The 27,732-nt window shown below is 40.9% G+C and overlaps 1 protein-coding gene across 1 annotated transcript in view; it reads left to right on the top strand.

Moving 5' to 3' along the window:
- Nucleotides 1–25,727, top strand: part of LOC306982205 (partitioning defective 3 homolog B-like) — a 164,112-nt gene extending 138,385 nt beyond the window's left edge. Inside the window, exon 7 of the mRNA XM_079582065.1 lies at nucleotides 25,464–25,727. Within this exon, the coding sequence (XP_079438191.1) occupies nucleotides 25,464–25,701 (238 nt within the window). The 3' untranslated portion in view covers nucleotides 25,702–25,727. The remainder of the gene's footprint in view (nucleotides 1–25,463) is intronic.
- The last annotated feature ends 2,005 nt before the right edge of the window (nucleotides 25,728–27,732 follow it).

A 27,732-nucleotide genomic window follows, 5' to 3' on the forward strand; every position in this document is an offset into this window, starting at 1 on the left:
AAAAGTTCATGTATACTAGAGCTTAGAGTCTCACCTTTCAAAGAGCCACAGCATGAGTCCATAGCTATAACGTAGAATACACTGTGGTGCTACAAATATTATGAAAACGGTCTGGATTGTTGGCACTCTACAACTAAATCCCCCAAAACAGGACGGCCTCAATGTGTTAACAGACAAAACACTTAAAATGTGTGTATTTAATTCTATTATTGTGATGGTGCAAGTACCTGCTGAACTAGAGACGAGCTGTGTGCTTTTATTTTGGCGTGCTGGATCGAAACAGGAAGTCACTTGTTGGTTGTTTTGATTTGAAGCTTGTGTTTGCAGTTTCAGATGGAAAATATTGGAACAAAAAGTGGCGTAGAATAACATCCAGTGTGTTTGTAAAATTGACGACTATAATTTAGCTGCAATAAACTTAATTTGTTCTAGAAATTGGCCGAAATATGGACGTCCACTTTTTTTTTTCCATCCAGCATTGACACACTGCCCCCTTTTGGCTCGTGCTGTCACTGCGCCCCTGAACACTTCTCTTCTGGTCATTTCCCCTGGTTTTAATAATAATAAATAATAATAATAATATGGTTCCAGTGGTTCGGTTTCCTCTCGGTGCCGCCTCGTCTGTGCGGAGCTGTGGACAAGGATGGATTTGCAGATTGTGCCAAATACATCACGCGCTAATGAACACGTCGAGTGGATTTACATTAGTTGTATAAACACTGCTGGAGTAATGGATGGAGGCCGGCGTTCCAGACAGGGAGAAAAATCGAAACCATAATTTTGTAGACAAGAGGTGACAAATTATTAAACAGAATTGCAGTTTGAGCGGACACAACTGGAAAAGCACAAAAGCTGTGATTCGTTAGTGTCCGAATGACTCTCACCCTCCATCTGTGCATTTACTGTATTATATTGTTCTCTCAAATGTCAATGCTCCTGGCCAGAAGAGTTAGATACCTGAACAGTGTTATTGCAGTACTTTCAGTGGAGATTTTGATCTAGTTTCCTCCCTTTACATGCTAGTTTTCATGTCAGAGAATAAAAAATAGCAAAACTTACCCCGTACGATGTTTATTTTATGTTTTAGGCGTGAGTGAGGCGGAGGTAACCCGGAAGTAGCAGCTCCGCGGCGACGATAATTAGGTATTCATTCATAAATATACACATTTTTGCATCCACGTGTCCTGAAGGGTCTCTGTGATGGCGCTATAATGCAAATATGGTATTTTTCCGTGCAAGATGTTCAGGACTTGTTTTCTCTGAATGAGGATAAGGCCCTTACAGTCGCTCATACAGACTTCAAACTTTCCAGCCTTGGACTTAACAATATTTTGAAGGATTTTTTGTGAGGGAATTTTTAACATCTAGTTCTAGATTCTAGATTTAGATCTAGATTTATTCAGGTTTGAACCCCCCCAAAAAAGGAGGAGTTTATTGAAAAACTAAACAATATCAAAATCCCCTTTTGTATCAATTTTCATGCACACAATACCTTATTTTTGTATGAAAACATTCAATGACAATACATTTTTTACTCATATTTGTATTATATCCATGTCTCTAGATACATTTTTTTCCCCTATTCACCTGCAGTGTCACCTTTAAGCAGTAACTCGTGCCCCTTGAGGCCATAAGCGCAACTGTAGGTGCCGTAGCAATTGTCTTGGAAAGTAAATACTACGCTGACAGGAAAGACAAGGGACAGAGGGATGTTGTTCATCCAATTATACAACAGAAATACATTTAGTCACTCAAACTTGGCTGTAAATACTGTTTAAAGTGACACTAGCCCGCAGTTAGCTTTGCCCGTTAGCCTGTTAGCTCCTTCTTCGTGATTCTATTAGTGTGTATTGGTGACTCCGGTCCGGTGGCAGTCAAGTTGCAAGCGTGGTTTTCTGGCCAGAGACACCAGGGGGAGATGAAAGACCCTCCAATCATCCCATAAACACTTCCCACAGGGACTACGGGAAGGATTTATTAAGGTAAACACGTTACTTAGTTCTGCTTTAAAGTCTGTTCTCTGAGTGACAGGAAGCCAGTGCAGAGACCGGAGCACTGGACTAATATGGTCGTACTTCCTGGCAGTGAGCAGGCCGTTACCATAGTCGACTGGAGACAAACGCATGAATTAATCTCTCCAAGTCCAACGTCAGGCCCCCAGAGGGACTACGGGAAGGATTTATTAAGGTAACTTAGCTCTGCTTTAAAGGCACAATATTGTATTTGTTAGTTTAAAAGAGAGCCAACGTTTTAACTCGTTCCCAATGTTCCTAATGCGTTTCTAAGTGAGTGCTTTATTTGTCATTGTACAAGCGTAAAACGAAATAGTGTCAGTCCTGCCGCTGTGGCCTTGGAGGTCGGGGAAACTGTAGCACTCAGAACAAACCTGACCGTCTGCCCTCGATCTCCTCTGATCCTCTGAAACGGTGACAGAAATGTGCCGGAAAAGCAACAATAACGAGATAAATTCATCGTCGTTCCTTTCTCGATGTTCAGACCTGCTCGGCGTCTGAGCCTCTCGCGTTGGCAGAGGTTTTTCCGCAGCTGTTTTTTTGGCGCGTACCAAATGTGTCCCAGGTGCTGAGCAGGTGCACCTACATATATGCATCACTGCTGAGAGCGGCGGCGCCGACACGGGAGCGGGCGTGTAATTGAAACCGGAGGAGCCGGAGAGCGGTTTGTTTACGGACGTCTGCTGCGCGTGGAGGAGGGTAATTAACAGCACTGAAAGCCTCCGCAATTTGCACATGAGATTATTCCGTTTAAAGGTCTGATTCATTATATTTACTCATCGCTTCAAACATCTGCCTCACTGTCTTGGGCGGGTTTATTCAAAACGTCCACACTTTGTCCCTTCCAAGTGTTTGTTTTTGCTGGAATTGACTGAGCTGCCGTCATAGATACAGACGGCATCTCTGGAATCGCTCATATATGGTCATTTTTGAAAACAGTTAAGGGGGAAAACAATTTTGAGAAAATCTAAACTTTGTCTAATTATTCAAAAACTACTGAAACAAATGCTGAATTATGAATATAGTTTCTACTAAATAAAGAAACAAACACATGGGGAGGAGCAAAGTGGTTCAACAGCCCATAAATACATAAAAAACGGAGGGCTAATGCTAACGGTTAGCTAGCGCTTGCTACAACTGCCTTTTTTTTTCACTTCTACTGAACAATCTGCTGTGAGAAAATATCCATATGGACCCGATTTACACTTGACTTTTTTATATGTGATAAATAAGTTCATATTCCACCAGAAAATGGCTAAAAAGAGGGAAAAATTGTGTTTCTCTAAAGATTCTATTTTCCCCCTCGGCGAAGCCACGCCCCCTTCTATGACGAGATGCCGTCTGTATCAATGGATTCTTTGTCACCTCGTGGTAAAAGATGGAATGATGGAAATGGGGAGGAGCCAGGAATAGTTTAACCTGTAAATGCTAAAAAAAAAATAGTGTCTAAACTGGACTTGGAGAGATTAATTCATGGGTTTGTCTCCAGTCGGTTAGACTATGGTAACGGTCTGCTCACTGCCAGGAAATACGACAATATTAGTCCAGTGCTCCGGTCTCTGCACTGGCTTCCTGTCACTCAGAGAACAGACTATAAAGCAGTACTAAGTAAGGTGTTTACCTTAATAAATCCTTTCCGTAGTCCCTCTGGGGGTAATACAAGTGTTTATGGGATGATTGGAGGGTCTTTCATCTCCCCCTGGTGTCTCTGGACAGAAAACCACGCTTGCAACTTGACTGCCACCGGACCGGAGCCACCAATACACGCTAATAGAATCACAAAGAAGAAGCTAACATGCTAACTGTGGGCTAGCATCACTTTAAACAGTATTTACAGCCAAGTTTGAGTGAAAAAAAATATTTCCATTGTGTAATTGGATGTACAATATCCCTCTGTGCCTTCGCCTTTCCTGTCAGATGTGAACTTCCCCAGCTGCTCCTGAGCCTCTGAGCTGCACTTATTCTGGGCCCCTTCAACAACTACACACCACTGTATGTGTGTGTGTCAGTAAGGGGGGGGGCTGGGAGTATTATTGCGGGGTGTGTGTGTGTGTGTGGGGGGGGGGGGGGGGGGGCGAGTAATTTCCTGGTTCCGCTTCCGAACGGCAGGTGCAGGACGTCTCGCTGTCCCTCCTCCAGCCATTATGAACACACGCCGAAATCCTTCACTGTCCAGAACACGGGAGAACAATAAACCGATAAAACCATCAAATATTACACTTAAATCCACTGTGTGTCCAGGTTTTAGCCGTGGTGACAAAGGGACAGAGGGATATTGTTCATCCAATCACACAATGGAGATCATTTTTTACTCAAACTTGGCTGTAAATACTGTTTAAGTGGAGCTAGCCCGCAGTTAGCTTTGCCCGTTAGCCTGTTAGCTTCTTCTTCGTGATTCCTTTAGTGTGTATTGCACCTCGAGGTCGGAGAAGGGGAAGTTGCGATTGTGGTTTTCTGGCCAGAGACACCAGGGGGGGATGAAAGGCCCTCCAATCCTCTCATTAACATTTGTTTTACCCCCAGAGGGACGACGGAAAGGATGTAAAGTAAAAGTACTGCGATTTTAAACACAGATTTTCACAGTGACCCTGAAAGCAATACTAAAAATGTCATCAATACTATCTTTTTACTTCCGAAGTTCCTTTGCTTAAGTAGAATTTTAATCTGATACTTTTGCTTTTACTTCGGTAAATGTGTTGCTCTTGTATTTGTATTGAATACTTCTTCCACCACGGGTTTTTAACCTCTTAACTTCCGCCTGAACCGAGAAATCTTTTTACTCACGTCATCAGATTTTTTTCCCATTTTTTTGTTGGGCATTCAACTCATTTTTGTCACTTTTTTGTCTTTTTTGTGTGTCATTTTTTGGTCCATTTTTTGTCAATTTTCGATCACATTTTTGTCATTTTTTTGTTATTTTCTTAATTTTTTCGTCACATTTTTGTCAATTTCTTGTGACATTTTTGTGACATTTTCACCATTGTTTTCGTCTGTTTTGTTGCTATTTTCACACCTTTTTTCCAGAAGCTTTTGGACTGGGGTAAAGCCAAATGTGCTCGGTTCAGGTGGGGGTTAAACAAGCTCCAGTTCAGTTTTACCCAAATCTAAAAGCTCACAGCCTACAGGCCAGTCTAATACTTAATTTGAAAGCTAAGACCTACAAAACTGACCTCAATGGACCTCACTTTTTCATCGCTTTTTTGTCAGTCTTTTGTTGCTTTTTTGGGGCTCTCTTTATTGCGTTTTCAACCCATTTTTGCAACATTTTCATAGTTTTTTTTATCGCTTTTATCGTTGTGTTCTTGTTGATTTTTGTAGCTTTTTTGTCACTTTTTCATAGTGGTTTTTTTGTTGCATTTTCATCCTTGTTTTCCCTTTTGTTTATGTTGCTTTTTTCAAGAAGCTTTTTGTGTTTAGGCAACGTGCTCGGTTCAGATATGTGGTGAAGAGGTTAATAGACCATTATTTGGAGTAGAAATCTATTTTTCAAAGCTTTTCTTGTTGTTTTACTCATCTAAAAATTAAATTGATGACGATTTCCACGTGTCGTGTACCTACAAAATGTCTGACAGGGCATTTATTGCTGGCAAAGGACTCGAGCAGGATCACATCTGTATCGAAATTACAGTTTAAATGTCCACAAATCGCCATCATCAGGTGATATAGTGTAATGTTGTTTTCTTCTCTCACATTTCAACCTCCTCCCAGCTGTGAGGGCTCCAGAGCTTTATCAAAATGCCAGAGAAATGGCGAGCAGGCTCTTCACAAGCCGTGCAGCCCTAAAGAAGATGTCCTCAAGTTTACGGAATAGCAGCAGCAGCAGCAGCAGCAGCAGCAGCAGCATATTAATAGTCCTGAAAAGTGGTAGATATCTCCCTCTCCCTCTCCCTGATATCTAAAGTTCCTTTCACACATCACTCCAGTGTCATTTGGCGGCGGCGTTCCGCTCTGGTGTGGCGCCGGCGGCTCACATCCCTCCCCTCTCTCCTCCTCAGCTGGTCTCAAAGCCTCGTATAGACTCGTACAGGTGTGTGTTACCGTGTGAAGACTCTGCCGTTTTGACTTTCCCCTCACGTCCCTGCACACAGGAGGAGGCGTGATCTCTGCAGCTGCCCACGTTTCTACACTTGGACTGTTTTTTAGCCGTTCTTTCAAACAAATAAGGCCTCGATTTTCATTATATGACTGTGATCACAGCCCGACACATTCACACAGGCTGGAGAAAAGGGATGGGCTAACTGGGCAATATTGATATAAATAAGTATCTCGATATTTGGGGACTTTCTCGATAGCGATGATGAAGCTGCATTTTTGCAAAACATCAGAAATATGCTCTGATGGTAGAAAAGATTTTTTCCCAATTTTTTGCCTTTTTCTTCCCATTTCTTGACTTTGGAGATATTACAATATTGTACATTTGCATAATCTTCCAAAGAGCAATTCTGATAATATCTACTGTATATTACCAACCAACTGGATTAAGTCAGCGGTTCTCAAAGTGGGGATTGGGACCCATTGCGGGGTCACATGGCCTTAGGTGGGGGTCCCAAGAGGATTTCAATAAATAATAATCGGTCGGAAAAAGGTGGCTTCCCCTCTACAGGTCGGTGGGGAGTCCTTACCTCAAGTGGAGGAGTTCAAGTATCTCGGGGTCTTGTTCACGAATGAGGGGCGGATGGAGCGTGAGATGGACAGACGGATCGGTGCGGTGTCAGCAGTGATGCGGTCGCTGTATCGGTCTGTCGTGGTGAAGAGGGAGCTGAGTCGGGGCAAAGCTCTCGATTTACCGATCGATCTACGTTCCCACCCTCACCTATGGTCATGAGATTTGGGTCACGACCGAAAGGACAAGATCGCGAATACAAGCGGCCGAAATGAGTTTCCTTCGCAGGGTGTCTGGGCGCACCCTCCGAGATCGGGTGAGGAGCTCAGTTTCCCGGGAGGAGCTCGGAGTAGAGTCGCTGCTCCTTCACGTCGAAAGGAGCAGCTGAGGTGGCTAGCGCATCTGTTCCGGATGCCTCCTGGTCGCCTCCAGCGGGAGGTGTTCCAGGCATGTCCTAGTGGGACAAGGCCTCGTGGAAGACCCAGGACACGGTGGTGGGACTGTGTCTCCGAGCTGGCCTGGTGTGGCCTCGGGGTCAGAACAGCTGGAGGAGGTGTGTGTGGATCGGGAAGTCTGGGCATCTCTGCTGAGACTGCTGCCCCTGCGACCCGGCCCCGGATAAAGTGGGAGAAAATGGATGGATGGAAATTTAAATTTGGGTCAAGAATGACTCCTAAATATTTAATTTGGTCTACATTTGAGATTTCCTGACCTTCAATGGTGATTTTTGGTCTAGTCTCACTGGACCGAACATCACGAGCGAGAACTTGCAGCGACTTGTGAAAAACATAGAAACCGTTTTGTCAATATTCAAGGTTAGCTTTGATTGAAGTACCTGCCGAGACCAAATACTGATACGAGTACAAGGCATTTTCTTCAACATACTGACTCCAGTATGTAGAAAATCAGCGTATCCAAATCATCTCTCATTCTTATGTTAGATTTAAGCTTTGCATAAGTGAGGGAACTGTTGTGCATTGATCCCTATGTTCACGTCATTTAAACAGCATTAAAAGCTTTGGATTTGACCCAATGCTCCCTTTATGAACCTGCAACACTTAACAACAAACTGCAGCACGATATCGCTCCTACATCCGGCTCATGAGCAGAACTAACTCCTCTCAGTGTCGCCATGTTTTCAAAGATCGTCTCGTGCGTTTTCCATTTCAAACATCCTTACATCTCGAAGCCCGTGTTCTCTCATTTTCCTATCGCTCCTGCCTGAACGCTGAATTATTAATTGGCTTCTTTGCAGGTTTGAGAACTTACAAATCACCCTGTTGTTCTCCCTTCCTCAAATAACCCAGATATCACTGTCTTTACGCCGGTGTTGACACAGACCTTGTTCAAACGGCTCATTTTCATTAGTTGTATTGCGTATTTTGACGTTTTTTAATCGCCGCGTGACAGCTGAATGCGCCCGCGTCGTGTTCGAGATTAGCTGAACTGGCAGAGCTTTTGGTGAATGTCGGGAATAAAGGAAGGCGATGTTTTAATCCTTTGAGTTTCCTGTTGTTGACGTTGTTTTTTTGTCTTGAGAAGCGGCTCACGGCTGATTGAGGCTGAACATGGAGTTGGATGGGCTCGGTCTGTCGTCGTATCTTGATCTTTGAGGTTCATTTTCAGCGTTTGTGGACTTTCCTTCCTTTGTTCCTTTGGGCAGAACAAAGAAGAACAGTAGGTGCAAATTTTAGGATTCAATTATGTATAATGGCCAATCAAATACTGAAAATCTTACTTAACTTCTTACCACCCAACTCTAAAAGCTTCTTGACTGTGGCAAAAAGTGGCAAAAAGTCACAAGAAATTGACAAAAAATGTGGCAAAAATGTGACAAAAAAATGACAAAAAATGACAAAAATGTGACAAAAAGACAAAATGTGACAAAAAAATGACCAAAAATGTGATAAAAAATTGACAAAAAATGACAAAAATGTGACAAAAAGACAAAATGTGACAAAAAATTGACAAAAAATGACAAAAATGTGACAAAAAGACAAAATGTGACAAAAAATGTGATAAAAAATTGACAAAAAATGACAAAAATGTGACAAAAAATGACAAAAAAGTGACAAAAAAATGACAAAAAAATTTGATACAAAAAAAGACCAAAAAAAAAGACAAAAAATGTGGCAAAAATTTGATAAAAAAAATTACAAAAAATGAGTTGAATACCCAACAAAAAATGATCTGAAAAAAAAATCTGACGTGAGGAAAAAGATCCTCTCGGTTCAAGCGGGAGTTAAGAGGTTAAAATGTGCTCAAAATCAGCCTAAACTCACTAAAATATCCGTTTAATCCATTATTTCTTGTTGTTAAATATGAATAGAGAGGCTAAAGTGTCCTGAAGTCTAAAAACAGCTTACAGCCTATAGGCCAGTGTAACTCCTCATTTGAAAGCTAAGCCCTACAAAACTGATGTTAACTGATCTTTGCCCTTGCACTCCATCCCTTTTTTTTCTTTTCCATCTCATTTCACTTTGTTGTTGCTCTTTCGTGACTTTTTTTTATTGCACTTTCATCGCTCTTAGTGCCACTTTTGTAGACGAGTTTTTGCCATTTCTTTTTTTCCTTTTTGGTCCTGTTTTTGTTGCATTTTTGTTGCTTTTTCATCCTCGTGTTTCATCCTGTATTAATTGCTTTTTGCCATGTTTTCGTCCATGTTTTTGCTATATTTTTGTGGCTTTTTTGTTGCTTTTTCATCCTCGTTTGTGTCGCTGTATTAATGCTTTTTGTCATGTTTTTGTTGCTTTTTCATTGCGTGTTTTTATCACTTTTTTGTCGCTTGTGTTTTTTGTCACGTTTTCATCCTCGTCTTTTTTCAACAAGCTTTAAGATTTGGGTAAAGTCAGACTAGAGAAAAGGTCGTTGGTTCAGATGGGAGTCCAGATCAGACCCACATCATTATCAGTGAAATCCTATATTATAATAGTCATTCAAATGAAGATAATACATTGGTTTTGTGGAAGTACAGATAACAAAGTCATGTAGGAGAACCTCATTACTGACCAGGTCCTGCTGTTGGAGAAGAAACAATGGTGTTAGAGAGGATAGATGGAAAATAGGCAGGAAGTCTGGATGTCTTTTGCAGCAGAAGTTTATTTAACATCAGTGCGAGACCTGGAGTCTGCTCTGTTGTGCGTCATTCTGATATGCAAGTTACAGCTAGATGGTACAACAGCACAGCCTAATAGTGACTTATTTTATTTATCAGCCTTTAAACTCGGCAACAACAATGGCCACAGTTTGACCCCGTCGATCACAAAACTAATTTCATGGCCAGAAAGAGAACTACACTGGGTTAAATGCTGAAGTATCTGAGATTAATTGCTTAAAAGTGCTTGAAAGGAGAAGGTTTGAACTGTCTTGATGCCAATGGAACATGGTTTGTTCCATTGGCAATGTTTGTCCAAATCTTTTAATCAAAATTAGCATAAATCTCAATATTTCAAGCACTTTTAAGTCATTTTCATCCCAGACAAGAAGGTATTTTTTCCGCTGCACTTCTTTAGTAAATGTGAAGAAGCTCTGAGGTTAAGAAGAAGAAGAAGAGCTTTATTTATATAGCACAGACAGGGTCACAAAGCACTTATGTTTGTTGCACTGACCACACATCATTCTTCCTGGCCTATTGTACATGTTTTTAGTTGTAGGGGAAACCTGAGTACCTGGAGGAAACCTTCACAGATACGGGGAGAACATACAGACTCCACACAGACAGTCCCAGACCACGTGGGAAGCGAAACCCAGGACCTTCTAGCACATTTTAACCAGACGTAATCGTTTTCTCTCACCTTCACTGACTGCTCCCTCTTTGCGTTAAATCCCCCTCCACTTGCCCCCTCCGCCTGTCCCGGGGCGATGCCAGCTGTGTGACCCAGAGACGAGGCCCTCTCCTGGGGGTCAGCGCGGTCCGCAGAGCCCTGTGATCTTCAGGCAGCTGGAGCTCTCTCTCCCCATTCACTCGTATATGTCGGCGATGGAAGTTTTACTATTACTCGCAGCTCAGAATGCTTGCTCTTCAAATCATTTCAGATCTCAAACTGCCTCCACTGTACAGTCTACAACGGCAGAGGTGACAGAAGGATTGATAAAGGGTTCAAAAAGTGCTTGAACTGAGACGATTTCTGCCAGTGGAGCTTAACATTAAAAGAAATTAGCGAGAACGGTCAAAGAACAAGGAAAAGTACACTTGTTCCTTTGGCAATCATATTTTAATTAAGTTTAACTTTAACTCCCACCTGAACCAAGCACATTTTCTCCAGTTTGGCTTTACCCCAGTCCAAAAGCTTCTGGAAAAATGCTGTGAAAATAGCAACAAAACTGACGAAAACAATGATGGAAATGTGACAAAAAAGTGAGAAAACATTGACAAAAAAGTGACGAAAAATTGATGAAAAAGTGGCAAAAATGTCACAAAAAATTGACAAAAAAATGACAAAAATGTGACAAAAAAATGACAGAAGTGTGACAAAAATGTGATAAAAATTTGACAAAAAATGGACAAAAAAATGACAAAAATGTGACAAAAAAATGACCAAAAAAATGACAAAAATGTGATAAAAATGTGATAAAAATTTGACAAAAAATTGACAAAAAAATGACAAAAATGTGATTAAAAAAAGACAAAAAAATGACAAAAAAAATGACAAAAAATATGGCAAAAATGTGATAAAAAATTGACCAAAAAAATGACAATAAATGTGACAAATAAAATGACAAAAATGTGACAAAAATTTGATAAAAATTTGACAAAAAAATGACAAAAATGTGATAAAAAAAAGACCAAAAAAAAGACAAAAATGTGACAAAAAATGACAAAAATGTGACAAAAATGTGGCAAAAATGTTATAAAAAATTGACAAAAAAATCACAAAAAATGAGTTGAATACCCAACAAAAAACTGATGGGAAAAAAAAATCTGATGTGAGGAAAAAGATCCTCTCGGTTCAGGCGGGAGTTAAGAGGTTAAAATCTGCTCAAAATCTGCCTAAACTCACTAAAATATCCGTTTAATCCATTATTTTCTGTTGTTAAATATGAATAGAGAGGCTAAAGTGTCCTGAAGTCTGTTTGATACACGTTTTATGGTCGTGTGGTAAAGAAAGCCGTCAGCGTTATAGGGAACACCTGCCCCTTTAAAGCCCCACAGGTCAAAGTTCAGCGCGCCCCATGTAACCCCCCCCCCCCCCCCCTGTAACGTCCTGATCCCACTTGGTTTAAAGAGCGCTGGGGGGGGATCACCGCGGCCAACCGGGACGACTCTCACTGATGCAGAAAGTCAAATACAGGGCGTTTTTTTCCATTTACAAAGACACGTTTTTTCCATCTGCTTTCGGACGCCTTTACGAGACGAGTCATGTGACCTCAGCTCATGTTTCCTGAGAGAGAAGACGTTGAGCTTTGTGACAGCTTTTGTTTCATGTGGATAAATCCAACCGTTAGAGATATTAACCATGAACCAAGTCAGAAGTTCAGGATTTTGACTATTTTGACATTACTTATTTATTTATTTATTTATTTATTTGACAGGGACACTGTACATTAATCAATATTTCTGTAAATGAGTTAGCCAAAAGGCCATTTTTCATCCGTAGTCCCTGGACAGATGTAAATAGTCTCCCTAAGACAATAAAACATTCAAAATCAGTGCAATAAAATGAAATCAAATACAAAGTAGGACACAGTCATTACACTATACAGGTTAAATACAAATACAAAACAGTGCAACCAATAAAATAATTATATGATACATATACAAACACGGGTTAATGACTGCATGATTGTTGTGTAATGAGTTCCAGTCTTTGGCCGCAGTTACAGAAAAGGCGTTCTGACTAAAGGCACTTTCCCTAAATGGGACTTTACAGTCTCCTCGAGCTGCTCCTCTGGTCACTCGCTGTGAAGATGTGGGGTTTCCGATGCTGACAAACTGTCTGAGCGGAGGAGATGATTGGTTGTGGATTATTTTATGTATGAGGCAGAGGTTTGAATACTTAATGAGATTTTCCCAGCTCAGAAGTTTGTGCTTTTGAAAGATGTTGCAGTGATGATACCTGAGTGTTTTTTTGTCCAGAATTTTTATTGTCCGTTTGTAAAGTGACTCTAAGGGTTTTACTGTTGTTTTGTTTGCTTGGGACCAGTTTGTTAAACAGGAGGTTATGTGTAATAGGACCATGGAATTCATGAACATTTTTGCTGCTTGCAGAGAGAGTTGTGACCTGATGAACCGGAAGTTGGAGATATTGAATTTGACTTTATTGCAGGCTTTGTTGACTTGGGCTTTAAATGTTAGGTTTGAGTCTATTGTAATACCAAGGTATTTGTATTCTGACGCCACTTGCAACTTTTCTCCTGCCATAAAGATATCTGCTGTTGAATTTTTGATATTGGACCTTATGAAGAACATTGAGACAGTTTTATTGATATTGAGTTTTAAACAGGACTGAAGTAACCATTTTGTAACATGGGCCAAAGACTGGGAGAGTTTGTCTGCTACTTGAGTTGGGTTATTGCCATGTGTGTAAATAACTGTGTCATCGGTGTACGTTTGAATGGAGACATTTGAACAAACTGAGGGAAGGTCATTTATGTAGAGAGAAGAGCTATGGTTACCACACAAAAAACTTAGCTTCATCAACTCAGTTTTAAACTATAGGCTGTTTACGATTTTGGGACGTCATGGGAACACTTAACCCCTGCCTTAACCGAGTGCATTTTCTCCAGTTCAGCTTTACCCAAATCCATAAGATCACAGCCTATAGGCCAGTGTAACGCCTCAGTTTGAAAGACCGACTAAACTCATCTAAATGGATCTTTTTCATCGCATTGTTGCCGCTTTAACATCACTTTTTTGGGCTTTTTTTCCCATCACTTTTTCATTTTATGGTGGTCAGAATCACCTGGCTGGAGGATTCACCTATTATACATGTTTTTAGAGGGGAAACCTACGCAGACACGGGGAGAACGTTCAAAATCCACACAGAAAGGCCCTTTCCTGGTGGGAATTGAACCCGGGACCCACTACCGTGCTACCATTTTGTTGTCATTGAATTATTGTCACTATTTTGACACTTTTTTCTGGGGGAAAATGTGTTCGGTTCAGACGGGGGTGAAGATTAAGAGTGCACAGATTATTATTTTTTTTACTTTTCGGACATTAAAATGGCTTTATAATTTATAAATAATTTGACTTCCTGCTCTCTTTAAGGCGAGACACGGCAGGTGAAGAGGGAAAAAAAAAAATATAGAGAAATCAATTTGAAACTTTTGCTGAACATTAAATATGAGAAAAAAATGTATTGCATTTTTTCTGTCATTTTATGTTTTCACAAAAAAATAAGGCATTTTGAGCATTAAAATGGCCAAAATTGCCTAACGGAATCAAAATAATGAATTGAGCCAGATTAAATTTTATGGTTTTATTTTATTGACATATTAGTAAATAAGATTTTTTCAGAGGGGATTTTTTTTCTGTAAACTAATCATCAGTGAAAAATCTGTAAAAACTCAAATTTCGCCTGTTTTTTTGGTTTCAAAGCTGAATAAATCAGGTTTGGAATTAGATATTAAAAAATCCCTCTGAAAAAACCTTCAAAATATTGTTGTGTCTCAGACTGGAAAGTTTGGAGTCTGTGGGAGCTTCTATAAGGACTCAGGCTCTGCCCGAGTGCGGCTTCTCTCATTCAGAGAAAACCAGCCCTGAAGTTTTTGTAGCGAGTGCTCATGCTCGGCCCGTTCTTCCACTTTTCCGCTCCAGCGTCTCGTAGGAGGAAAAACACCATATTTGGGTGAAAGCGTCATCACGGGGCCCCTTAGCAGGACACGTGGATGTAAAATCTGTCAATATTTATGAATGAAAACCCGCGGGAAAGACGGACTGTCTACGCGGCGCAGCAGCTACTTCCGGGTCGCCCCGACTCGCAGACAAAACATCATAAAATAAACATCATGCGGGTGAGTTTTGTCATTTTTATATCTGACATGAAAACTAAGATGTAAAGGGAGGAAAATAGATACAAATCTCCACTTCGACCACTGCGTGAAAAATCAATACTTTCACCTGCCGTGTCTCGCCTTAATCCTGGAATAAACACAATTCAAGTTCTATACCCGAAAGTGGCATAAAGACTGGACAAAGTAAAGTCTATCATGATGATAAAAGTATTACTAATCGATCAGACTCCTTGTGATTATGTTTATCTAACTCTAAACAGGCTGAACCAGGATTAATCCCGACTCGTGTGGACTAAACCAGGTCTGATCCATGACCAGACCTCGATTAGCCATAGATTGATTTAGAAAAGCGGCGGTGACTTGACATTACGTGGCCGCCTTTGCATCAAATATAGATCAGCTTTGAGTGCTGCCCAGTTTTATTGGATGAGGCAGAGGTTTGAGTCACCGATGAGCTCATGTTTTACTAATGATCAACAACACGACGAGGATCAGAGGATCAGAGGATCACTGGGACTGGAAATACTCACTTTTTATGATAGATAGTGATAATGCACAGCAGAAGTTTCAGTATTCACCTGCAGTGTCTCGCCTTAACTGTCTTTTAATTGTGATTCGTGGGAAAGGCTCTCGCAGAAGCTCCCGTTTCAGCCGTCGTGTTCATTAATGATCTTAAGCCTCGCGATGACAGAGTGAAAACTGAAGCCAAAGGAAACCTGGGCCTTTGGGTGGTCCAGACCCTCAGCTCCCTCTCACAGGAGCCGTGTTCCTCTTTTCTCTATGCAAAAGCTGACTCTACGCATATTAAAAATGACACCACCATAAAAAAAAAACATAATTTAACCTCTGCCTTAACCGAGCACATTTTCTCCAGTTCAACTTTAAACAAATGTAAAAGCTTCTGGAAGAAAAAGCGACAAAGATGAGGTGTAAATAAGGATGAACACGCAGCTAAAAAGAGCAACAAAAACACAACAAAACAGGCAACAAAAAGGTGATGAAAAAATGATGGAAAAATAACAATTAAGCTAAAAAATATAATTTAAAAAACGACAAAAACGGGAGGAAAAATGTTCATTATGTTTCGTAGGTCTTAGCTTTCAAACGAGGCATTACACTGGCCTATAGGCTGTGACCTTATGGTTTTGTGTAAAGTCGAACTGGAGCAAAAGTGCTCAGTTTGAAGTGTCCCAAGATCAATCCCTTTAATGTTGCACGTTAAAGCAGAACTATGTAACTTGTTTATCTTAATAAATCCTTTCCGTAGTCCCTCTGGGGGTAATACAAGTGTTTCATTCCCCCCTAGTGTCTCTGGCCAGAAAACCACACTTGCAACTTCGCTGTCTCCCAGTCGGAGTCACCAATACACACTAATAGAATCATGAAGAAGAAGCTAACAGGCTAACGGGCAACGCTAACTGCGGGCTAGCACCACTTAAACAATATTTACAGCCAATTTTGAGTGAAAAAATGTAATCGGATGAACAATATCCCTCTGTCTTTTCTGTCAGCGTAGTATTTACTCTCACGGACAATGAGTGAAAAAACAGAGCGATGCTACGACACCTGCAGTGGCGTTTATGGCCTCTAGGGGCAAGAGTTACTTAGTACTACTTTAAACTAAACACATTTTCTCTAGTTTGGCTTTACCCCAATCCAAAAGCTTCTGGAAAAAAGCTGTGAAAATAGCAACAAAACTGAGACGAAAACAATGATGAAGATGTGACAAAAAAGTGAGAGAACTTTGACAAAAAACGGACAAAAAAATGACAAAAATGAAAAAAAAAAAGCACAAAAAAGGACAAAGAAATGACAGAAAGTGACAAAAAATGATGAAAAAGTGGGAAAAATGTCACCAAAATTGCCCAAAAAAAACGGACAAAAAATTGACACAAAAATGATGAAAAAATGGTGAACATGTGACAAAAAGTGACAAAAAATTTACTATTTGACCAAAAAAATGACAAAAAAGTTACAAAAATTAGTTGAAAACCCCCCCAAAAAATGATGATGAAAAAAAATCTGATGAGGAAAAAGATCCATTTAGATGAGTTTTGTAGATCTTAGCTTTCAAATGAGGCGTTACACTGGCCTACAGGATTTGGGTAAAGCTGAACTGGAGAAAATGCTCTCAGTTCAAGCGGGAGTTAAGATGTTCACTTCATACATTAAATACAAAAAGCCTGTTGCCTTGAACCTCCTCTCTGCAGCGTCAGTGTTGTTGATGTTTCATAGTATTTCTCCAGTGTTCTTCCTTCGTTTAAATTAATGAGCAGCTCGTCCTTGACAGAAGGAGCTCCTCTCGCGTCCGCGGCTGATAAGGCTCAGTTCAATGTCAAACGCTCGGGTCAATGGGAAATACATCTGTCTCAGACCGACACGGGGCAACCACACTCGGGAAGGAGGTTTATCTGCAGTGTTCCTCTTCACAAGGCTATGGACCAACTCTGTTATTTATCTTTTTTATTGCTGATCATGTGCTTCCTGTTTAACCTATTCAGAAGTCGGGGGAAAGAATGAAGATGAGTGGGATTAGTATGAGTTTAGGCGAGACACAGCAGGTGAAAACCTTCATTTTTCACGCTGAAATAAATGAGATTTTTCGCTAGCTTCTTCCGTTAACATTTTAGCTTTAATGTCGGAGTAAAAATAGACCAAACTCACCCTTTACGATGCGTCTTTTTCCAGGAAATACCTCCCAACATTGCTGTGCTCCCTCGTCTTTCCCACGCTCATCCATTCATAAATACTGATTTGTTTGGTATCCACGTGTGGCAGGAAAGGCAACCGAGATGACGCTGTAATCCAAATTACAATCCTCCACTTAAGGAGCTCCTACAGACTCCAAACTTTGTAACCAATGACTTGACAATATTTTTGGAGGGATTTTTTGATATCTTATTCCCAGTCTGATTTATTGAGCTTTTAAAGGTGCATTATGCAACTTATTATATGAAATAAAAGTTGATATTTGTGCGTATTTGAACCAGGGGCTGTATGACCGGTCAGCATGGTGCTTCATTTCCCATCATGGTGGTCTCTTAGACGCTCCAGGATCAATTGTTTGGGAGGTTTTCTCTGCTGATGAAGCCTCTCACTACAAAAACAATTGATTCTGCAGCTTTGTAGAGACACCAGGCTGATCACTCTTACAGTCGCTGGGTCACTACAAGTTCTGTATATCTCTACCTCTAAAACGTCAAAATAGTGATAAAAACAAGGATGAAAAAACAACAAAAATGTGACAAGAGCATGGCTAGGGCTGGGTACCGTAAAAAAAATAATTCGATACTGGTACTTTAACGATCCTCGGTTTACGATTCCGATACCTGACCAATACTTGTTTTTTGATAACTATACTAAATTATTTGTCATTTGGAACCAGAAAACAGATTGATAATGTTATTCCATTTTATTTCTTTTGCATTTGTATCATTTATTTGAGGTGAAACGATCAAGAAACTTCCTTTAACGACAAAAGGGCGGAAAAAACTCTTTCCAAGTTTTTACCCCCATTTTCAACAACTTTTTCCCCAACTTTTTCATGTTTTTTCAATTTTTTTTCCAGATTTTTTTTAATTTTCACCAAACTTTTCTCAATTTTGCCACTTGTTTTTCCACTTTTCTCAAAATGTTCCTTTTTTACCCCAACTTTTTCATTTTCTAAAAAATAAATTCCCATTTTTTTTCCCCACAATTTTTGTTCTTTATATTTCTTTTCGGTTCCTGCTTTCGATATTTTTAATTTTTCGATACCAGTTGTAACTAAACCTTTTTATTTGATACTAGACTGGTATTGTTTAACGGTATCCAGCTCTACAACAATAAAGTGACAAAAATGGCAAACACATGACGAAACCATGACAAAAAAGCAGCAACAATGCATCAAAAAAGTTATGATCAGTATTGTAGACCTTAGCTTTCAAATGAGGCGTTACACTGTTGCTCTCCAGTCAAGAAGCTTGTAGATTTTGGTAAAGCCGAACTGGAGAAAATGTGCTAAAACTTGACAAAATCTGAAAGAAAATCTCAAACCTGAAAACTTGCAATTCATTTTTCTCTCACATTCATGTCAGTTTCCCTTTTCACCTTGAGTGTTTTGCCTGCTGCCAAAGATCATGAAAGCTGCTGACAAAGCTTCTCCTCCTTCTTGAATATTGAATCACAAACACATTCACGTCATTATTCTAAACCTTCCGGATCATCGCGGAGCTTTCGGAGTTTGAATTTATTTTTCCCTTTGAGCCGGTGAGATTAAACGGTCAGAAACATGTTTATTGTGCGCCGCTGACAGAGAGGGACCACCTGTGCTGCCGTGGTCTGGGTGGTCTGTCCATATCGAGCTCGGCCTCATATTTAGACTCTCCGATCCCCCCCCCCCCCCCCCCCGTGACCCCGGGACTTAGACCTGATCCGGGCCAGAGTCCAGATGAAGACCGTAATCCGGGCTGAGTGACTCCTGCTAATTGGCCAGTGGACAGGTGCACGCGACCACGCTGACCTATTCTTAGATGGAAACTCACAGGGCTGGAAGACCGGCAGGAAACCAGGACTGGACCTGGACTCGCTTCAGACTAGACCACCTTGGGAACTTGGTCATTGGAAAAGACAGACAGCAGATAAGCAACAGAGTCCAGGCATGAGCAAGTCCAACTCTGCATTTTACAGGACTTTCCCTGCACTTTTCTGTGGACATAAAACCCTCTAGCACAGTGTTTCCCAACCAGGGGTGCGGGGACCCCTGGGGGTACTTGAGCACTTAGCAGGGGGTACTTGGAATTATTTCAGATAATAAAAGAAGGTGAAACTGAATAGAATTTCAATATGAATTTCAAAGGAAAGTTCGTTTTAATTATGTTTTTCAGTAAATGGTTTGATTTTGAGAGTATTTTTGCTTAATTTTGAACACAACACACTGTTAAATACTGTACAATATTAATTTAGTTGGTCACTTTGTAATAATATTGGGTAACACTTTACATTACGGGCCGGTATGTCCGTGTCAGTGGTAATTACTAGTAATGACAGTGGTACTTGCAATGATAATTACAGTGGTAAGTACTAGTATTTACAGTGATAATTCTAGGTTATTATTGTGGTACTAAAAGTCATAATTACTAGTAACTAGGATTAGGGTTAGGGAGACACAGAGTTACCCCTGTATCTCTCATTACTAAGAGATACAGGGGTAACTCTTAGTAATGAAGGTCATACTTCTATGTACTTTGATGCTTTAAGTGATCGTTTCTAGTAGTTTCAGTGATATATCTATGGTACTTATTGGTAATTCAAGAATACTACAGCAGCAATTCATAGGTAGTAAATGTGGTACTTCTACAAACAGAAGTAATTTCTAGGATTGTGTGACTATAAAACACATAAATCAGCATTAAGGGAAACAAGAAGTACAACCTTCATTACTAAGAGTTACCACTGAATCTAGAAGTACATACCTTGTAAGCACCACAAAAAGTACCTAGAATTACCACTGTAATTACCACAGTAATTATCAAGGACTTACCGGCCCGTAATGTAAAGTGTTACCTAATATTGTCAAAATCCTCAATACTCAGAGTATAAATCCACGACTCAAGGGGTACGCGAGGCAAAAAAGGTTGGAAACCACTGCTCTAGCATACAGCCGTAGCCTCAGCTTAACACACGCAAAACTTTGGTTGTAGCTACAATTCTCTCTTTGAACCATCGCACAGTGGAGACGAGAGCAGCTCACGTTTTTACAATCCCCCCGTCGTGCAATGTGACATCGAAGACTCTTCAATCAATCAGGAGTTGTGATTTTATAAGACAAAAAAATCGCACAGTGGACGCCAGCCATTAAGGGCCAGGTTTGTTTGCTTTAAAGGGGCTAGATGCCATTTTATACTCACTACTGCCACCTCAGGTCATACGTGTAACTGCAGCTTCTATATTAAGCTCGTGCATGACGGCACTTCAGACCCGAAGGAACAACTTTTTGAGTGACAGTGCAGGATTTTAGAGGCAACTCTGTACACCACAAAAAGTAAATATCAAGCATTGGCTTAAATGACTTGAATTGAGGAAATGTTTCTTGTTTTGAGCGGTTTTCACTCATTTAGACATTTTTCCTGATCGGACCAAGTTTACTTTGCTTGTTTGAGGACATTTCAGACCAGTTCTAATGTAAATCTCGCTTGAAATAAGAAAGTAATATTGCCAATGAGATGAGACCAATTTTCTTACCCCATTGGCAAAGAAAATGACCTGAAATAAGGACGAAATGTATCGAAACGAGTCAGAAACATCTCAGAACAAGTGAAATAATCTGGGACAAATGCCCAAGAACTTCTTAACTAGTCGAAACAACTAAAATTTGGATTATTATGCTCAAATTGAGATGTTTTTACTGATCTAGTAAATTACTTTTTGAAGTGTATAGTCCCAGCAAAAGCGTGTCATTGATTTCTCTCTTCGCTTAAAGGAACAGGCCACCGTTTTTCCACACATGAGACATGTTCTTACCTGAGCTTAGACGAGTTGATGCGTACCTGTCTGGTCTTTATGTGTGCACTCAGTCATGCAAAACGACTAAAGATGTTGGTAGCATGTGGCCTCTCTCAGTATATTCCTATAGCTCCAAACGGGGGTGAAGTTAGAAGCGACCAAGCTCTTCCATGGGCACAAAGACCAGACAGGTCCTAAAGAACTCGCCTAAGCTCAGGTGAGAACTTATCTCAGTATGGAAAAATGGTGGCCTGTTCCTTTAAAGGCCAGGTTTGTTTGCTTTAGCGACTAAAGCGTGTCATTGATTTCTCTCTTCTCTTCTCCTTTGTCTAAACATTGCACCAAAAGCATCAAAGCCTTTCCAAAGGTCTTTCCAGGTCATCACTGTAATATATTTGTTTTTTTCTTTTATTCTCACACTAATTAGGTTGGTACAGCATTTGGGTCAGAGTAATGCTACGGGGGCAGCATTTTTAACTTTTTGCCTGAGGTCCCGAGGAGATGTTTTATCTGTGAGTTAACCCCCTCTTGATTCCAGTCCTGGCCACGTTTTCCGGTTCGATTGAGGTGTTATGAAAGTGCAAACAAACTCTGGTCCGCCTCAAAACGTGGGTCTTGTCGGAAACAAACTTTTATGGCACAAAACTAGGAAGTGCTCGACGCCGAAGCGAGACACCGGTCGTTTGACTGTCTAAAAATCAAAACAAGCAGATCGATATTGGGACAAATGATTCATCGACAGACACAATGTCAGCTGGAGATGATAGAAACACAAATGCAAGAATATTTTATCGTTTCTGGCGTCTACAAATAAGAACAGCAAAGTCAGAAAGCTAAACTCTCTGGCTTAATGGGCCGAGAACAGCAGACAACAGCAGACAACTAGAACTAACTTTGGACTAATTGGGAAATACTGCCTTGCATTTATTGGCTTCCATGACTAAAAATAGCCTTTTAAAATGTCTTGGCAACTCGGTGTGCCATCCTAACATGGGACAGCCCCGTCTATGCCACCGTTTAATAAGCGTGAGGGGAAAAGGGAAGTCGAAATCTGCAGGTGTTGAGAGGGTTTTATGGCAGCAACAAAACAGTTTTTAACCAGAGAGATGAACGAGCTGATGGAGACTTGGATTTGACAAAGTAGAAACAGGTATTTGATGGGGGTAATATGCAAAAACTACTCCCGAACACTCCCTGGACGTTCTCCGGAGACCCCCGCGCCTCTAAAGTGCTGAAGACACTTTAATTCCGGTTCAGACTGGCTGAGAGCGGAGGAGGACGTGCCGGAGCTTTGGCCCTAAGCCCCCGGAGTTATTCAGTTTACGGAGCGCGGCTGTGGCCTTGGCAGCGCCCGCTCGTACAGGGGGCAGGGACGGGGGTGGACCGGGGGGGGGGAGATGCCAGGAGATAACGGCGAAAGGCCTGGGTAAGCAGATATGAGCCTTTATGTGCAGGAATCTCTCCGATGCGATCGCGCTGAAAAGGCCTGTTTGCATTGAGATACGGGGGAAAACCGGAGCTTAAACGGCACAGATCCTGCAGAATAAGACTTAGTTTTTAACGTAAGGTCATTCATTTGTCAAAAACAGACCTGGAGGCTTTGGTTCTGTCTTCCTACTACAGAATTATGATGTTTTCCACCTCTACACGAGCAATCAGGAAGACGAAATGAGATATCCTTCTACTGAGATTAAAGTAAGACGTAACTATCAAGGCTACATCTTTACTACACTAAGAGGATGGTTTGTTGGCCAAAAATGGTGGCTTCTTCTTTTTGTTCAAGGCAGACAGTTCCCTCTGCATCCATCAGAGGGAGCTCCATGCAAGAAACGGGGAAAGAAAGCAAGCGTTTACTCATAAAGTCTAGTTTTTCCCATACAGAGGCATCATTTTAAGTTATAGAACGTGGAAAGGTCAGTGCTGCAGGTTTAAATTATGTCAACTTTACATTTCTCCGAGCTTAAGTGCGAAGGAATCTGGCTCTGAACTCCCGCGGGTTCGGTGGAGGGTTCGGTGGAGGGTCAGCTGGAGCGATCAGGAGGTGCTGCCCGCGAGTAAAGTGACCCGTTTGGAGACGGGACGGGGGGACAGGAGGGTCGGCTTTCACAACTCATTCACATGTTTTCCATCTGAGGGGCAGTTTCCAGGCGCAGGTCTTTACCAGCAGTATCACCACTGAGGGCGGGTTTGAAATGGACGTCCAGGAGCGTGAATATGAACTGTTGGAACCTTTCACAGCCTGTTTGCAATATTTAAAAACTGAGCATCAATGATATCCTGACTGAAAACACTAATCTATAAATGAGTTTCGTACACTACAAAAAGTAAATATCAAACATTGGCTTAAATGACTTGAATTAAGGATGTATCTTGTTTTGAGTTTTTTGTCTTGGTTTTCACTCATTTAGACACTTTTCCTGATCGGACCAAGTTTACTTTGCTTGTTTGAGGACATTTCAGACCAGTTCTAGGGTAAATCTCGCTTGAAATAAGAAAGTAAAATTGCCAATGAGATAAGACCAATTTTCTTACCCCATTGGCAGAGAAAATGACCTGAAATAAGGACGAAATGTATCGAAACGAGTCAGAAACGTCTCAGAACAAGTGAAATAATCTAGGACAAATGCCCAAGAACTTCTTAACCAGTCAAAACAACTAAAATTTGGATTATTATGCTCAAATTGAGATGTTTATACTGATCTAGTTAATTACTTTTTGCTGTGTGGTTTAGAATAAATGACCTTGATTTGAGTTGAGTACAGTCGTCTACTAATGCAATGCGTCTTTGTGCACCAAAAATTGCATGAAATATCTTTTATATTTTATCAATCCTGTGTATTGCCATACGAGCCTGGCGTTTTAGGATCTGTAAATGAACATTTTCCAAACTAGGTCCCAGAGTGGAAAGATCTCAAAACGCCATTTACGTGGGGCCATTGTTACAACTCTTACTAAAACGATTGTTAGAGAATTAACAATGGTGTTCGAGAGGATAAATGAAAAACAGGCAGCAGCCACTTTTTTGCTTTGTCTCGACACTTCCGTTGTCCAGACACTTCCGGTCGAGCGCAAAGCCCGTTCATTTAAACGGAGAACGAGGGAAAATATTCTCCGCTCAAATCTGATGTTTAGTCGATTGATTTGTGGAAAATGTCCAATGTTCATTTGCACCGACAAGTCAACACTGCACCGTTTCTCAGCGCGGCCGAAAAACGTCTTTGTTTTCGTGCAGTGACTGATTTTATTTGGACTTCTCCAGTCCCATGTTAACAGATAGGAGAAAAGGGGCGGGCACAATTAATGGCGGCGCCCACGCGAACCTCCGGACAAAGGTGAATACAGGAGAAGTTTATTTACTATCGGTACGGGGGCCCGGAGACATCGCACTAGTCGTACCATTCAAGTCTGTCTATGCTTCCACAGAAAAGGGATAAATCCCGTCTCAGAGCGTCAGACTGACACACAAACAAACATTCAGTGGCTGAGAGTCTGAGCTCCACAGTAAAGGCTATGACAGAGATACAGAGCGTGATCCAGTCTGATAAATAGTGATTTGATGTTATCCTCTGACACGATGACATCACAGCACAAGAGTGGTGTCTGTGATCCGTAATCTACTGACCTTATAATGATTTTTACTCCTCTCTTTGCTCCACTGCAGTCCACAAGCCCCAGGTGACACGGCCGGTCTGTGTAGTCAAATTCAGGTCCCTGACAGGTTTTTCTTCTTCCCGTTACGTAACTTCCCGTTTCATCTGAAGCTCGCCTCCTCGTCTCCTCTGTAAATCATATATCATCGAATCAGTTTCATTGTCACTGTTTACTACATCTTGTTCTATTCTCTGTGTTAGCGTCACAGCGCCTCACACAGGCCTGGAGGATGAATCGTGCCGTTTTCACAGACCTGAGTCGACACATGTGGACGCTCACATTTACTAAGCTGGCTTCGCGCTTACAACAAGACTGTCTTCGTGTGGATATAGCCTTATTGCACGTCAAAATTACTTCATAAACCTGTCTTTACTTGAAAGTTATTGGTGGATTCTGTGAGGCTTTTGGAAGCATTAATAGTCATGTAATAAATGAAAAAACAAATTGGGTTCAAACTGGCATTAAATCAAAATTCCTGAAACTACTTTTTTTTTACTGTTTTTACTGCATGAGTTCATCGAATACATAAAAAATGATGTTCTGATGATTTTGGGAGTTTGTGCCATTAAAGATATAGTTTTCAATTGATGGAGGGCTTGTTTGTAATGGGTGTATTCCAAAAAAAGGTTTGAAGATGTTGGAAAAACATGAGAAAACAACAACGCTACTTGGATTGTTCCCGACCTCAAAGACACAAGAGGCTTGGCATTAAAAAGCAACTAACCTTCCTGATTTCCACTCTTTTCGTTTGTTTCCAGGAGGGACCCGTACGACTACCCCAGACCCATCTCCCCCGACTACTACGACGACGATGACGACCCGCGCTACCGCCGCACCGCCGACGCTGACCAGAGGGGGCGCCAGCAGCACTATGAGCCGGCCAAAAGAGAGGCCGGGCACAGGCAGGCGAGCCCCGGGCGCTACATCGACGACCGCTACGGAGACGACCGCTACGGAGACCCGCGGAGGAAGAACCCGGTGATAGGCGCCGTGTGACGGTAGAACAGAGAGGATAAGACACTTTAGGATCGGGAAAATGCATAATAAATATTCATTAACCGTATCAAATCCTAAGGAGCTAGTTTAGCTTAGATGCTATTGTTTACGTTACCCACTCTGCTACTCACTGCCTAAGATGCTGAGGCTAACTATTTTACCCACACACTTTGTAAATACTATTATATTTAGGAGAAAAAAGGAGAACAGGGAACTTTTTATGCACTGATTTTGTACCTCTGGTGATTTGTGTCTGTACGAATTTGTTTTTTTTGTTTTTTTTTACTCCGGTGTAAGCCATATTTGTGCAGCGAAAAAGTTGTATCCGGTTTTCGGGAAGGCCACGCTGACTTTGCACACGGGAAGCACACGCGCTCCTGTCACAACACCCCGACCAGGAAGCAGACGCAGGAAGTGGGAGGCTGCCAAACAGGAAGCAGGAAGTGCCGCGTCCCCCCTCAAAGCTCGTCCTTGATGTTAAACTTCCTGCTACACGTCTCGGACACTTTGATTTCTCCCTCGTGACTCGGATCGTATTTGTGTCATCGCTTATTGTGTGGTGTTTGCAATAAAATGTGTATATTTAAATCGCTAACTGTGAAGCTAACACTGGCTAACGCTAATCTGATGTGGGGTTTTGACATTGCCAAATACGTTGCATGATTTTTGTACCTTTTTTTGCATTAAATATTTTAAATTCCTCTTGCTTACAGCTTTATTTGCTTCCATTAGCACCTATTATGCTAACTGTGAAGCTAGCACTCGCTAACGCTAATCTGATTACATGTTTCTATGGGGTTTTTGACATTGCCAAATCGTTGCATGATTTTTATACTTTTTTTTTTTTTGCATTAAATATTTAAAACTCCTCTTTTCTTCCATCTTTATTTGCTTCCATTAGCACCTATTACGCTAACTGTGAAGCTAACACTCGCTAATGCTAACCTAATGTGTTCCTACAGGGTTTTGATGTTGTGTCACTTTTATGCATTTTTTTGCATTAAATATTTAAAACTCCTCTTGCGTCCAACTTTATTTGCTTCAATTAGCCGCTGTTATGCTAATTGTGGTGCTAGCACTCGCTAACGCTAAGCTGATAACATGTTTCTATGGGGTTTTGACATTGCCATATATGTTGCATGACTTTTATACCTTTTTTTTATATATTTAAACTTCCTCTCTTGCTTCCATTAGCCACTATTACGCTAACTGTGATGCTAATGCTAGCCTAATGTGTTTCTACGGGATTTTGATGTTGCCAAATATGTACTTTTATACATTTTTTTTGCATTAAATATAAAATATTCCTCTTGCTTCCAGCTTTATTTGCTTCAATAAGCCGCTGTTACGCTAATTGTGGTGTTAGCACTCGCTAACCTGATGTTTCTACAGGATTTGACGTTGCCAAATACGTTGCATGAATTTTATACCTTTTTTTTTCTTCCATTAAATATTTAAAATTTCTCTCGTTTCCAAATTGATTTGCTTCCATTAGCCGATGCTACGCTATCTGTGATGCTAACGCTAATCTGATAACATGTTTCTACAGGGTTTTGAGATTGCCATATATGTCGCATGACTTTAATACCTTTTTTAAAATTAAATATTTATCCTTCCTCTCTTGCTTCCATTAGCCACTATTACACTAACTGTGACGCTAACGCTAACCTAATGTGTTTCTACGGGGTTTTGACGTTGGCAAATACATTGGATAACTTTTGCGTTACATATTTAAAAATCCTCTCTTGCTTCCAACTTTATTTGCGTCGGCTAGCCGCTATTGCGCTAACTGTGAAGCTAACACTGGCTAACGCTAATCTGATGTGTTTCCACTGTGTGTTTTGACTTTTATACTCTTTTTTTTTTTTTTTCATTAAATATTTAAAAATCCTCTTGCTTCCAACTTCATTTTTTTCCATTAGCTGCTATCAGGCTAACCGTGAAGCTAGCACTTGCTAATCTGATGTGCTTCGACTGTGTTTTGACTTTTATACCCTTTTTTTCCATTAAATATTTAAAATTCCTCTCTTG

Source organism: Gobius niger (assembly GCF_951799975.1).
Source record: "Gobius niger genome assembly, chromosome: 23".
Classification (NCBI taxonomy): domain Eukaryota; kingdom Metazoa; phylum Chordata; class Actinopteri; order Gobiiformes; family Gobiidae; genus Gobius; species Gobius niger.